Here is a 15,233-nt window from a genome sequence, read left to right as displayed (position 1 = left end):
TACACACCAGCACATGCACAGGACTTAACATTAAACCAGAATATGTACATAAGGGATATTTAGTCATACTGTGGCTGAGTTGCAGTGTATATGATGAACACAGAAGTAGGAGGGAAGAAATCTCCTTCATTGGTACATTCTTTTAGGTGGGGCATTGATATTTTTATTTTATCATGGAGTGTTTTAAATTGAAAAAGTAATGCATGAAAAATTAAAATACCCTGAGGTATAAACAAAACTCCTGACCTCCAAGTCTCCTTCCTCATTTATAGCATTTCCAGTTTGCCTTTATGTGCTCTTTATACCCATTGATGATCTCTCAACTTAGTGCACTGTAGTAAGGGTAACGAACATCCTTCCAGCTCAGATTCTGTTCTTGCTTTTGCCCCATCAGATTGTCAGCTCCTACATGAGGAGAGAGTTTGTCATCTTTGCAGCATATAGAGCACCCAGCCAAGTGCTTTTCGCTTTTGTAGGTGCTCAATATACATTGGACTGACAAAACTTAATTTGTAAAATCTGAGTGTTAGAGAAACACTTTTTGCTCCTCTCTTGTAATAATCCACAACGGAAGGAGCCTCTCACCCCCACCCCCGACCCATGCACGTGTGTGTACACACACACACTTCCAGCACTTCTTCTTACCCTGTGTTCCCTCCTCTGCATAGGGGTTGTGGCTCACTGACTGAATTCCCCTGGGCCGCCTTTCCTGTGGTAATCACGCTCCTCTCTCTGCATTTCCTACGATGAGCTAGTAAGTCAGGCCCCGACCTGTTCCTCTTGGTTGTAGTCCTTGTCCATCCATGCTGCTACTTGCTTGGTTTCTTTGCCAGTCCCTCTGTGTCTCTTTCCCTTGAGCATAAGGACTCATGGTCTAGATTTAGGGTGAGAGACGGGTTTTTTTTAATTGAAGTACAGTTGATTTACAATGTTTCAGGTGTAAAGCAAAGTGATTTAGTTATATATAGGTATATACACACATACATATATACATATATATGTATATATTTCTTTTTCAAATTCTTTTCCATTATAGGTTATTACAAGATATTGAATATAGTTCCCTGTGCTATACAGTAGGTCCTTGTTATTTATTTTATATATAGTAGTTTGTAACCCCAAATTCCTAATTATCCCTCCCCCGCTTTTGGTAACCATAAGTTCGTTTTCTATGTCTGTGAGTCTATTTCTGTTTTGTAAATAAGTTCATTTGTATCATTTTTTTGGATTCCACATATAACTGATATCGTGTGATATTTGTCTTTCTCTGACTTTGCTTAGTATGATAATCTCTAGGTCCATCCATGTTGCTGCAAAGGATGAGAGTTTAAACAGTGCTTCCCCTGTGAAGCTTTTCCTCATCTCTAGATTAGGCTAGATTCCTTTCACGTAACATCCTGTATATACTTCTCCCTTTTTGCATTCATCATAAGTATATTTATTTTAAAATAATAGCAGAGGTAGCTAAGACTTCTTGCTCTTTTATTATATGCTATGTAAACACTTCACATGAATTTTCTCATGAATTCTTCATAGTACCCTTTTTACAAACTAAATTGAAGCTCAGAGATAAATAACTTGCCTTATGTCTGTCACACAGCTGGTAAGTGGCAGAACCAGGTTGTCTGATCTTAGAGCCAGTACATTCTTAACTTTCATCCTTCACAGCCAGTGGAGGACATCTGGAGCATTAATCCCTGGACAGAGTTCAGCAAGGTTATAATATAGGTTGGAGACAGGAGGAGAACTTCTCGCAGTTTGTAATTTGGGAAGAGACATCTTTTGTGGTTATCTGGGCTATGTATTAGGTAACCTTCCTCCGTGTTCCCAAAGCATGCTGCGTCCACTGCTCTCTCTGTGCCCTCTATAGGGAACTCTGGAGAGGAAGAGAGAGGGTGGTATGCATCTGAACCATATCTTGAGCCACTGACCACATTTTTCCAACTAGGCTGGCTAACTTTAGAACCATGCTTCTATTTTTTTATCAAGGTAGCACCTCTCACAGCAACACATTAAATAGTAAAGAAGAGCTTGCTGCGAAAAGCAGGTGTCTCCCACCCACCCACTGCTCCCTACCAGGAGTGTGAAGGCAATCTCTTGGTTTGTTTCTGTTTGTCTTTCTTCTAGTTGTAATTGCCCAGAAAAGGGTGATAAGAAGGAAATGTTTTGAATCCTTGTCAGTCTAAATATGTCTTTATTCTGCTCTTTCAGGGAGTGACAGTTTAGTTGGCTATAGAATTGCCGTTAAATATTACTTTTCCTCAGAAAGTTAAAACCTCTAATGTTCTATTCATTTTATTGTAGGTGAATTTCTTCTCTCTCTCTCTCTCTCTCTCTCTCTGAAACCTTTTAGTGTTTTTTCCCTTGATGTTTCAAAATTCTCTATTGATGTACCTATGTGTGAGTTCTTTTTCATTAAGTGTGTTGGGTAGTTCATGACCCTTTCAATCTGAAGGTTCATGTGCTCCTCAGCTGTGACTGATACTACTGTTTCTTTGAGGATCTCCACATCCCCATTTTCTTTAATCTCTTTCTTTGATTTCCCCTTACTCAAGTGTTTAGTCTCTTAGTTTGGCCCTTTATGTCTGTCATATTTTTCTAATATTTTTCTATTTTCTTTTTGCTGTACCTTCTGGGAGACTTCCTTTTTCCCATTTCTTTAATTTTTTATTTAAAAAATCACATTTTTAATGACTTTAAATCTTTAAGAACCCTTTATAATCTGTGTTTTTTCCTGCCATATTCACCTTTTATAGGGTTTTATATAATTACTGTATTTCTCTTCCTTACCTTCAATTGTTTTATTTTCTCTGGGACCAGCTTTTCTTTTTACGTTCAGTCTCTGAATTTTCCTCATGGGCCTGGTGATGTTTGATTATTCTTCCCTAAAATAGAAGGCCTATATAGCCATTGTGGGTGTTCTCTGCTGAGTAACTAGAATTGTGTTGAAGCTGGCTCTTTCTCCTTAGAATGAATGCTGACTAGGAACTTTATGTATAGGGTAGGGCAGGTCTGGGTGGATTTATTGGTAGCCTTTACCTTATGGGAACAGATCCCTAAATTCCCAGAATGAGATCGATTTTAATCTGTGGTGCCAATATCCACACTAGAAACCTTCGCTTTTCTAATTTATTTTCTTAAGTTTGCTCAATTTGGGGGGTGGGGGGGCTTGTTTATTTCTTTTGAAGAGGAATCCTAGGGGGTTTTATTGTTTTTGTCTGTGGGAAAATTCTGGCAGCCTCTACAGTAGTCCCCCCTTATTTGTGGGGGATATGTTCCAAGATATCCCCTGTGGATGCCTGAAACCACAGATAGTAGCAAACCCTATATATACTATGTCTTTTCTTATACATACATACCTATAATAAAGTCTAATTTATAAATTAGGCACAGGAAGAAATTAACAACAAAAACTAATAATAAAAATAGAAAAATTGTAACAATATACTATAATAAAGTTATGTAAATGTAGTCTCTCACAATATCTTATTGTACAGATTTAATGCCTTTGCCATTTTAGCTAAGCACTTATCGCTGTGGCTGTATCTTTTGCAGTCTGAGGTGTGACAACAGAACTAGCATGAATTTCTTTTTCCTTTTTCCAAATTTCACAGATAGAAGATTCATTCTTACCACAGATCTTAGCAACCTCACCATACGACTTTTTTTCTTTCTTTATTAAGTCATGAGCTTTCACCTTTTCACTTGAAAGAAGCACTTTACAACTTCTCTTTGGCATACCTGAATTGCCAGCATCACTACTCTTGCGTTCTGGGGCCATAATTAAATAAAATAAGGATTACTTGAACACAAGCACTGAGATACCACAACAGTTGATCTGATAACTGAGATGGCTACTAAGTGACTAATGGGCAGAATGTGCGGGACAAAGGGATGGCGCCAGATGGCACGAGATTTCATCATGCTGTTCAGAACAACACTTGATCTAAAACTTATGAATTGTTTATTTCTGGAATTTTCTATTTAATATTCTTGGACAGAGGTTGACCCTGGGTAACTGAAACTGCTAATAAGGGGTGGGGGGGGGGCTACAGGAATAACTGCTGGGGAGGAACAGTAACTGGGGGCATGTGGACAGGTAGTTTGTCCCATATGTAGACCTTCAATTAATCCGTTCTTTCTCAGCCCTATTTCTTGCTCCTGTTCTCTTGCTGTAGCTGCTGCTTCTAAGCAGTCACATCCTATCGGACAGCTTCCACCTTCTTTGTGGTTCTCTTTGCATTTTTCCATCAACTTGTTTCCATCTACTGTCTGTCATCTAGTACAGGGGTTGGGAAACTATAGCCTGCAGGCCAAATCAATCTGACTGCCTGTTTTTGTAAATAACGTTTTATTGGAATACAACCATGCTCATTTGTTCACATACTGTCTGTGACTGCTTTTGTGCTATGACAGCAGAATTGAGTAGTTGAAACAGAGACCAGCAGAGATGAGTCTCTGCCACAGAGGCTGAATGACATACAAAGCCTAAACTATCTAGTCTTTGGTCCTTTACAGGAAAGGTTTGCCAACCCCTAGTCTAGAAATGTTTTGAGATTTCTCATTTTCTGGTGATCATACCTACCTGCTGTTACATTCTCACCCAGTTCTCTTCATAGATGTTTTAATTCATTGTAAAATTCTCTTTTAGTTCAGTAAGTCTGAGGGGGTACATAAGTTCCCTCAGGCCTCCAAAGGCCTACTCTGCCCTCTTGAACTGGAAAGACAGAGTTCTCACTCTTCTATATTTGAATATACTAGCAGCCTGCTTATCAATGGCTGCCTTCCACGTATGACCATTTAAGGTCATGGAAGGAGCTCTGTGAGAGAGCAGAGACTCTGTGTAGTTCCTTGTGTCTTAACACAATGCCAAGAACATAGTAAGCTTTCAAAAAGTGTTTGTTGAATGTATTGAATGAGTGAATGAATATAATTATGTATTTTTTTCAGAGCATTTGGGACCATCTAGTTTTATTTTTCTTCTGAATGCACATTTAAAACAGCTTTTACCTATTAAGAATTCATTTTTATATCCTTTCTTAAGATGAATTATATGAACAGTGGTTCATCTTATTAGGAATGGAGAGGAGCTTTTTATTCTGGATATGTATCAACCCCGAAGTTTGCATCCTTCCTCATTCTACTATTCACCTGTTTAAAATTTTCTTTTATGGATAAAAGTAATATAACATTTTTTCATTTTTTTCCTTTACGGTATCACATTATTTAATGTGTAAATAGTTTAAATAGCTATATGTTTGCAGTCAATGAAATATCTGCAGTGATCCAGAATGTTCTAGGAGCATACTATCAAATTTTTTTCAATTGAGATTTTTTTTTTGAGATATTTTTTTAAATGTCTGGTTATGTGAAATAATTACAAAGAATGATTCTGAAACAAAAGACTTGTAAATAGGAATAAGAACAGAATCTAAATTGTGTAGTTTTTACTTTACGATGTGTATGTCTTCCTGACTGTTATTTAGAATCATTTCTCATGTAAATTAAGACGGATGGACTGAGTTCTTAGATAATAAAGAAATGGTTTTGATAGTAGACATTTCCATTAGAGTAAATTTGTCATTTTTTCCTACTGCAGTTAATGTGTTTTCTCTTGAATCCTGGTGTCCTCAATAGTACCAATTTAAAATTTATAGCAGTTACATAAAGTAGAGCCAGCACCTGAATCATTTGCTCATTTGGAAATAAAACAAATGGCCTGTTTTAATATCTTCTGCAGAAGAGCATTTTTTTATAGATATGCTTCTTTCCCTATTATTTCCTATAAAAAATAAACACAATTAGGGACTCATTATTGTTTATTATTTGATTCAGCCCATCTCCCATGCACCCTTCAAACACATTAACAAGTTTATGAATGCAGGCATTTTGGTTTTTAAATTTTTTTCTGTAACTGTGTCATATGTTTAGAGGAAAAAGAGTGTAATATTGGCATCTTCCAAAGGAAGGAATGAGGAAGATATGTTCTTGGCACTTTGCGAGTATTGAGCTCTTGAGTGATGTAGTGATAAAGAAATGTTCTTAGCCTCTGACGCTAGATTTCACAGGGCTAGGATTCAGGGGAATGGGAAGTGTCTTCCACGTGTCCTTTTTCTTCTTGTTTTTTTACTTTTGATATGTGTGTATAAGCTTATGAAAAGACCCCACTCTTCCTCAAGTACATTGTCTTTTGTTTTATTACACCTAAACATTTTTGAAGACATTGTTTGAAATGGAATCTCCAAGAAATGAGGAACTGTGTTGTTTGTACAGTGTCATTGTAGAAGAGTTAGTTTAAGAGTTCCATAAATATAAGACAAACAGTAAAATATAATGATATGAAAAATCTTCGTAGGTATTTTTTAATATCAGTGCCATCCAGTAGTACTTTCCAAGATGGTATAACTGTTCTGTATCAGTGCTGTCCAGTACAGTAGCCACTAGCTACAAGTGACTGTTGAGTACTTGAGGCATGGCTGGTGTGACTGAGGAATGTAATATTTCATTAAAAAAATATTTTGGTAAAGTAATTTTATGGTTTCTTAATAATTATAGACTAACAGATTTTAATTTTCTATTTAATTTTTTTTCTTTTCAGGTAAATATATGCAGATGATGAACATTCTTAAACCAATTGCTTTTGATGTTATCCATTTCATGTCTCAGCTATTTGATTATTACTTGTATGCAATATATACCTTTTTTGGTCGGAATGATTCAGTAAGTCAACCTTTTGGGGGAGGAGTCTGTTTCTTTTAAAATTTATTTGTTTTTGTAAGTGTAAAATTCATTCTCTCTGTATAAAATACATAAATAGCATTACTTTGAAAATTATCCATAAAAAATCCAACATATTATTGATATTAGCTTTTTGTGTACCCCATCACCTTATTTAAAATACATTAATTTTAAGCTTTGATATGATAAACATATTGTATGTTATTCAAATTTTTGGCAGAAAAAGTACAGCATCAGTTTCTAACCTTGACATATTTTGGTGATGAAAAATGTGCAGGTTGTCTTGTTTAAATCTGGCCCAGTGTGTAATTATTACACAGTAAATGAGACATTTTAAATATTGGCTAACAACCTTAGCAGGCACTACTACATTCAGAAGATAACGGCAAATATTTATTTAAAATAATTGAAAATCTTTGAACTGAACCTGCCACAGAATTAATTTTCCTGCACCTCCTTTTTGTGTTTCCGAAGCTCTTGTTGAGTTTATCTTTTTCTACTCCTAAGGAGAACAGCACAGTATTAAGCAGGTAACTGATTTGATACTTGGGAATTATTATGTAGTTCACCTACATGTTTGACAGTTTTTCGTATAAAAGTATACTCGTAATACTAACTTTTCGCATACTATATTTTGTACCTTTTCAAAAACTTGTGAATTTTAATGGATAACTACATTCATCATATAAATGTTCATAGTCTTGCTGTGATTACAAGTATATCAAAGACATGATCTTTTAATATGGGATCTGAATTTCCTATGTTCTTAACTCTGCAAAATTAGAAAGAATACTAATATAATCAGAAACTAAGTTGCTGCAGAATTTATGTTGCTTTAAAATATGTACTAATCCATCACTCTCAATAAATAAATACTAAAGAAGAAAGACATTCTGGAGTTTTAGCCAATTGTCAGGATCGTTCAGTCTTCTACATGAGCTTTACTCTGTCTTCTTGGACTGTGCCTCTAGACCAGTGTGGTCTAAGAGAAGTTTTGCAGTAATGGAGATATTCTATATTTGTACTGTCCAATATGGTAGCCATAAGCCATAAGTGGCTTTTGAGCACTTGAAACGTGACTGGTATGATTGGGGACTGAATTTTCAATTGTACTTGATTTTAGTTAGTTTATCTTGAACTATAAATAGCCACACATGACTTGTGACTATCATATTAGTTAAAACAGTTCTCAACCACAGTTTTGGTAAGATGTGTTCAAGTAGAGTCCTTCAGAAACTTTTGGAACTGAGTGCTTTTGGATGTGACTTTCTAGCTGATTAGATACTGGCACAGATTTGTTTACAGTGGGGTTCACTAGAAGCTGATGAAAGTTAGCCAAGTGCAGGTAGGTGCTCACTGTAAAGTATGCTGCATATTTTATTTAAAATCTGTTATGTTTTAAAGAAAACGTTACTCTGATATTTTATATTAAAAGCATTTTTAATCCTGTAAGACTCAGTAAAAGCCATTTCACTGTATTCAAACAACATTGTTAATTATAAGGGTTTCTTTCTATATGGATGTTCACCCATATGCTGTATTAGAAACAGTGTGTCTTCTATGAACCAGAACAAAATGTGCATATGAGCGAGTTTGTATGAGTGAATACTGCATTTACTCTACCTCTTACTTGCACTTTTTAACATGGCTACTGCTGCTTCCTTCCCAGAAGAGAGAGAATTGTATGAGTGAATTTAAATGGTTGCTGCTCATGGAAGAATAAGCATCTCGTTGTGTCCTGGGGGTTCTAGAAAGTCATTGTCTGGAAGGGGGGACACAGTGTATGCGTTAGGTTAAGGGATTTTTTTCTGTTCTTACTAATTACTCCTGAAGCTCCTACTCTTCACTGAACTGGTTATAGCCTACTACATCATGTTGTAGTATATATCTAATCCATTTGATTCATTATAATAATGGTACTCATAGTATTGCTTTGTCTTGCCTTGCCTCAAGCCTTCTGTTGTTCAACTCCTGAGTTATGTTTTCTTTGGTCCTTTCTGTTCATTCTTTTGTGAAGACCATTCTGTAGCTTACTTTAATGCAGTAGTAAGCACATAGTAGATTCTTAGGAGATATGGATTGATATCCTAATTATTTCTTTTTTCAATAATTTTATTTATTTGGCTGCGTTGGGTCTTTGTTGCTGCATGCGGGCTTTCTCTAGTTGTGGCAAGTAGGGGCTAGTCTTCATTGCGGTGCGCGGGTTTCTCATTGCGGTGGCTTCTCTCGTTGCGGAGCATGGGCTCTAGGCACATGGGCTTCCGTAGTTGCAGCATGTGGGCTCAGTAGTTTTGGCACTCGGGCCCTAGAGCTCGTGGTTTTCCGTAGTTGCGGCGCATGGGCTCAGTAGTTGCGGCAAGCGGGCTTCCTTTGCAGTGGCTTCTCTTGTTGTGGAGTATGGGCTCTAGGTGTGCAGGCTTCAGTAGTTGTGGCACACTGGCTCAGTAGTTGTGGCTCACGGGCTCTAGAGCGCAGGCTCAGTAGTTGTGGCGCACGGGCTTAGTTGCTCTGTGGCATGTGGGATCTTTCCGGACCAGGGCTTGAACCCATGTCCCCGGCGTTGGCAGGCGGATTCTTAACCACTGCACCACCAGGGAAGTCCTATATCCTAATTATTTCTTATCCAAGTAAATCTTATGAGGGTTATTACTTGACAACAGTTTGTGAGCCTCATTTAAAGTTAACTTTCATTAATGGAACTGTTTTTTTGTAGAGAGTCTGATTCAAAATCTAAACTTTTAAGAATGAATTAACTTCCATTTCTGGGTATGAGGGACTGAGACCTTATTAGATGATTATTTCCTGCAGAAAACAATGATAAAACATGGATGTTTTATAAAACAAAAGGCAACTTCTTGAAGATGCTGGAGAGTGAACAGAAGCATATAGACTCTGGTGGGATTTCACGCTAGCGGTTGGGGAAAGGGAAACTATAAAAAGAAATTCTGGGCTTCCCTGGTGGCGCAGTGGTTGAGAGTCCGCCTGCCAATGCAGGGGCCACAGGTTCGAGCCCTGGTCCGGGAAGATCCCACATGCCGTGGAGCAACTAAGCCCATGCACCACAACTACTGAGCCCTTGTGCCACAACTACTGAAGCCCATGCTCTGAGAGCCTGTGCTCTGCAACAAGGGAAGCCACCACAATGAGAAACCCGTGCACCGCAACGAAGAATAGCCCCCGCTCGCCTGAACTAGAGAAAGCCCGGGCAGAGCAATGAAGACCCAACACAGCCAAAAATAAATAAATTAATTAATTAATCAAAAAAAAAATTCCATCTCCGTGGCCTTTAGCCCAGGACTAAGTGCAGTCCCTGAGGCACATAACTGGAGACACGCATAAGGAAACCTATAGTCTTTATGGATTGGGGAATCAGAAAAGTGAAGCCAGGAAACTGGGAACACTGAAAAGAGTAGGGAGAAGTTCAGATGGGGAAGAGTCAGAGGAGGGATCCCCAATTTCTGTCTACCCACATCTCTGACTAACCGATGAACCACGTTTGTGTGGAACAGACTGACTGCAGCCAGTCAAAGAAAAAAGAGCTGAATAGAGACTGAAGCTGCTACACAAGAGATAGTTTATAGTTCAAGCCTGGCCAAGAAAATTGCATACTGAAAACAAAGGAAACAGTACTTATTGGAGAAAAATAACAGAATCCGAAATCTCCAGAATCGAATGGATGATGCAATCCAATGTTACCTAAATACATAGAGCCAAAAAAGAGGAATACATCCTTCAGTAAAAAGAAAATCAATATAGTCTGAACTCAAGATGTTGGAACTAAGGGATAAAGATTTTAAATGGACCATTTTAACTATCTTCAATAAAGTAAAACAAAACATGTTTTAAATGCATGAACATCTCAGTAGAGAAATAAGAAGTTCTAGTAGAAACAGTAGGAAGAAAACCAAAGAGAAATCCTAGAACTGAAAATTCAGTTCCAGCAATTAAAAAAAATTACTGAATGTACTTAGCCAAATGGACATGACAGAGGAAAGAATTTGTGAAGTTGAAAATAAATCAATAGAAATTATTCAAAATGAAGAACATAGAGAAAAAAAGATTGAAAAACACAGATGATCAAAACCTTAGGGACGTGCTAAGTTATATCAAATGGTCAAACATACATTTAATTGGAATACCAGGTGGAGATGAGAGAGGGAATGAGGTAGAAAAAATATTTGAAGAAACACTGTCCCAAAACTGCAGATACAAGATGCTAAATGAACAGCAAACAGAATAAACACAAAGAAAAGTCCAGTGGGGTACCTCATGAGGAAATTGTCTCTTGAAAACTTTAATAGACTTATGACATAAAAAGGACCAATGATCTGATTAACAGCTGACTTCTCACGAGAAACTGTGGAGACTAGAAGAGAGTTAAACAACACCTTTCAGACACCGAAAGAAAAGAAAAAATGTCTGCCCAGAATTTTATAGCCACCAAAAATACTATTCAAGCATGAATATGAAATTAAAACATTTTCAGATAAAAAGAAAAAAAAGCACTAAGAGAAGTTGTCACCAACAGACATGTAATACAAGAAATGTTGAAGGAAGTTTTCCAGAGTGAAGGAAAATGATACCAGATGAAAACATCAATCCTCAGAAAGTATGAAAGCATTGGTAATGGAAACTACTTGGGGAAATGCAAAAGATTGTTGTTGTTGTTTTCTTTTTCCACTTAATTTCTTTTTAAACCATATAGCTGTTTAAACCTGAAAGTATAACATTCTTTTCTGGAGTTCATAATATATGTAAATGTATTACGTATAACAACTATACCATGGTATGTGGAGGGATGTGGACCTATAAGATGGCAAGATTTCTATATATTATGTAAAACAGTACATTGTGAACAGTAAATGGACTGTGAAATATCGAGAATGTATATTATAATCCATAGAAGAATAATGAAAAATAATACAAAGCACTTTAACTTTTGCCTACAGGAAAATTAAAGTAGGATTCTAATAAAAGAAAAAATCATATAATTAGAAAAAGCAGGAAAGGAGGAACCAAGGAACAAAAAAGAAAACATGTAATGGTAGATGTAAACCCAGCCACAGTAAATGTTCCTGGACTAAATACTCATATTAAAAGGTAGAGATTGTCAGAGTGGATTAAAAACAAAGCCCATGCTTAATAACAAAAAACATAGATTGAAAGCAAATGGATTGAAAAGATATGCCATGCAAACAGTAAGCATAAGGTGGCTGCAGTGGCTATGATATGAGATAAAATAAGTTTGAAAACAGAATGTATTACCGGAGATAGAGGGATTTCTAATGATGTAAGGATCAATTCATTTGGAAGACATAATGATCATAAATGCATATGTGCCTAGTAACAGAGCTTCAAAATAGATGAAGCAATAATTGACAGAATTCAAGAGGAAATGAAAAAATTCAACGACAGCTGCAGATTTTAACACTAGAGTAACTAATAGAACAAGTTAGATAGAAAATCAGCAAGTACACAGAAGATTGGAACAACTCTTTCAACCATTTTGACTTAATTGATATTTGTAGGAAAACATACCTAACAATGGCAGGATATATATTCAAGTGCAGATGGTACATTTATCAGGAGAGACCATATATTCTGGGCCATTAAACATGTTGTAATGAGTTTAAAACATTGAAATCATACAGAATATATTTTCAATGTAATTATATTGGAAACCAATATCTATAAAATAGGAAAACCTAAGTGTTTGGAGATTAAACAACACACATCTAAATAAAGATTGGGTTAATGAAGAAACCACAAAAGAAGGAGGTCAATTACAAAAAAAAAAATTGACCTCCAGCACAATGTAAAGTAAAAGTGGTGAGAGTTGCCAACAAATACATGAAAGAGTGCTCAACATCACTAATCATTTAGTGATTGCACTGTTGGTGGGAATGTAAATTGATACAGCCACTATGGAGAACAGTATGGAGGTTCCTTAAAAAACTACAAATAGAACTACCATAGGACCCAGCAATCCCACTACTGACCATATACCCGGAGAAAACTATAATTCAAAAAGAGTCATGTACCATAATGTTCATTGCAGCTCTGTTTACAATAGCCAGGACATGGAAGCAACCTAAGTGTCCATCAGCAGATGAATGGATAAAGAAGATGTGGCACATACATACAATGGAATATTACTCAGCCATAAAAAGAATCAAAATTGAGTTATTTGTAGTGAGGTGGATGGACCTAGAGTCTGTCATACGGAGTGAAGTAAGTCAGAAAGCGAAAAACAAATACCGTATGCTAACACATATATATGGAATCTAAAAAAAAAAAAAGGTTCCGAAGAACCTAGGGGCAGATCAGGAATAAAGACGCAGACATGGAGAATGGACTTGAGGACACGGGGACGGGGAAGGGTAAGCTGGGACAAAGTGAGAGAGTGGCATGGACTTATATGTACTACCAAACGTAAGATAGATAGCTAGTGGGAAGCAGCCGCATAGCACAGGGAGATTAGCTCAGTACTTTGTGACCACCTAGAGGGGTGGGATAGGGAGGGTGGGAGGGAGACGCCAGAGGGAGGAGATATGGGGATATATGTATATGTATAGCTGATTCACTTTGTTATGCAGCAGAAACTAACACACCATTGTAAAGCAATTATACTCCAATAGAGATGTTATAAAAAAAATGATTTGAAATCAAAGGTTTTACCTCTCAAGAAAAAGTGGTGAGAGTTGACATCCTCATCTTGTTCCCTCCACTTTCATCTATCCTGGATAGGAAGCATTGAACCTTTCACCATTGAGTATGATGCTAGCTATTTTATAGATGCCTGTAGTCATGTTGAAGAAACTCTCCTCTGTTACTGAATTTTTCTAAACTTTTACCATGAAAGGATAAATTTAGTCAAATGCCTTTTTCTGAATCTATTTAAACAATCATAACTTTCTTTCCTAAAGAAATATATTAATATGGTGAAATACACTGGTTAACTTCAAAGTAGGATTTTTGGCTGTTAAACTAGTCTTGCCTTCCCAAGACAAATACCACTTGGTCATGAATCAGTTTGCTAGTATTTTAAGGATTTAAAAAAATTGTGTCCATAAAGTTTAGGAGTCTGTAGTTACGTTTTCTGTGGTATCTTTCTTTCTTTTTTTTTTTTTTTTTTGTGGTACACGGGCCTCTCACTGTTGTGGCCTCTCCCGTTGCGGAGCACAGGCTCCGGACACGCAGGCTCAGCAGCCATGTCTCACGGGCCCAGCCGCTCCGTGGCATGTGGGATCTTCCTGGACCGGGGCACGAACCCGCGTCCCCTGCATCGGCAGGCGGACCGTCAACCACTGCGCCACTAGGGAAGCCCTCTGTGGTATCTTTGTTTGGTTTAGGAATCAGAGTAATATTAGTAAAACAATAAAACAATTGGGAAACATTCTCTTTTCTTCTACTTTCTGAGGGTCTATGTAGGACTAGTACTTTTTGAAGGTTTTTATTAAATGAAATTTAATAAGAGCTGCTAAAGTTTTCTATTTCTTCTTAGGTCAATTTTTATAATAGCTTGTCAAGGAATTTGTCTGTTTCATCTGGTTTGGTAAATTTATTGGCATAAGATTATTCATAGTATTCCCTTATTATCCTTCTGGTGTTTCAACATTAGATCTGTAGTGTTATCCATGCTCTTATTCTTGATATTGAAAGTATGTATCATCTCTGTTTTGTTTTTTCTGTATCAGTGTGGCCCTTCTTATCCTTGGGTTCTTTAAGTATCTAAAAATCTTAAGTTTTGCGATTAAAAACAATAACTTGTGGGAAATAAATTTTGGTGAACTCTCTCCTGATAAATCCATTAGATTGATAGATGTTAGTGTGACCTGTAAATGCACATGTGTAAATAGCTCTTTTGTTCCTTTGAGGGTTAAGATTTGATTTCTGTCTTTGATGTTTTGGTATTTTTAAATGCAATTTGGAAACCCTCTGAATGCTAAGTATCTGAGTGAAAACTCACCACATACTTACTTTTCACTAATTTGAAGTTACAACATTTTTAGGGTTATCTCCACAGCAGTTTAACATGCCTCTCGTTTTCTTTTTCAGTTGGAATCCACGGGACTAGGTCTTAGCAGTAGTAGACTAAGAACAACTCTAAACAGAATACAAGAAAGCCTCATTGATCTGGTAAGTAATCAATGCTTTTAGGTTATTTAAAATAGAAATTGGCGATCTAATCAACTACATGTAAGTGTATTTCTATATGTACATCGAGTTCCTGTGTCCCTAGAACATTAATGGCATGCAGTAAGTAAAATGGAGGTTTCTTATAGCCTGATGGAGAGAGAAAGCTGGTGTACACAAAAGAATATGATATTGGCTCTACATGCAGTACAAGTTCAAAGAGAAGAAAGGTTTATGTTCAAAATTACTGTGAGAGAATGACTGAAGGAGGAAGTGAGACTTATGCTAGACTTTGAAGAGTAGGCATGGGAGCAGTGGGGAAGAGGAGAAAGAAAGCATTCAATTTAAGGTTCAGAGGC

The 15,233-nt window shown here is 36.8% G+C and overlaps 1 protein-coding gene across 2 annotated transcripts in view; it reads left to right on the top strand.

The window, feature by feature from the left end:
- VPS50 (VPS50 subunit of EARP/GARPII complex) overlaps positions 1 to 15,233 on the top strand; it is a 137,009-nt gene that overhangs the window by 104,701 nt on the left and 17,075 nt on the right. For both annotated transcript variants that reach the window (XM_067746400.1, XM_067746399.1), the window contains 2 exons: positions 6,599 to 6,720; positions 14,797 to 14,877. In XM_067746400.1, coding sequence (XP_067602501.1) covers positions 6,599 to 6,720; positions 14,797 to 14,877 — 203 coding nt within the window. The remainder of the gene's footprint in view (positions 1 to 6,598; positions 6,721 to 14,796; positions 14,878 to 15,233) is intronic.

This window comes from Pseudorca crassidens, chromosome 8 (assembly GCF_039906515.1).
Source record: "Pseudorca crassidens isolate mPseCra1 chromosome 8, mPseCra1.hap1, whole genome shotgun sequence".
In the NCBI taxonomy this organism is placed as follows: Eukaryota; Metazoa; Chordata; class Mammalia; order Artiodactyla; family Delphinidae; genus Pseudorca; species Pseudorca crassidens.
The sequence above is the reverse complement of the archived record's forward strand: the minus strand, read 5'-3'. Positions and strand labels throughout refer to the sequence as shown.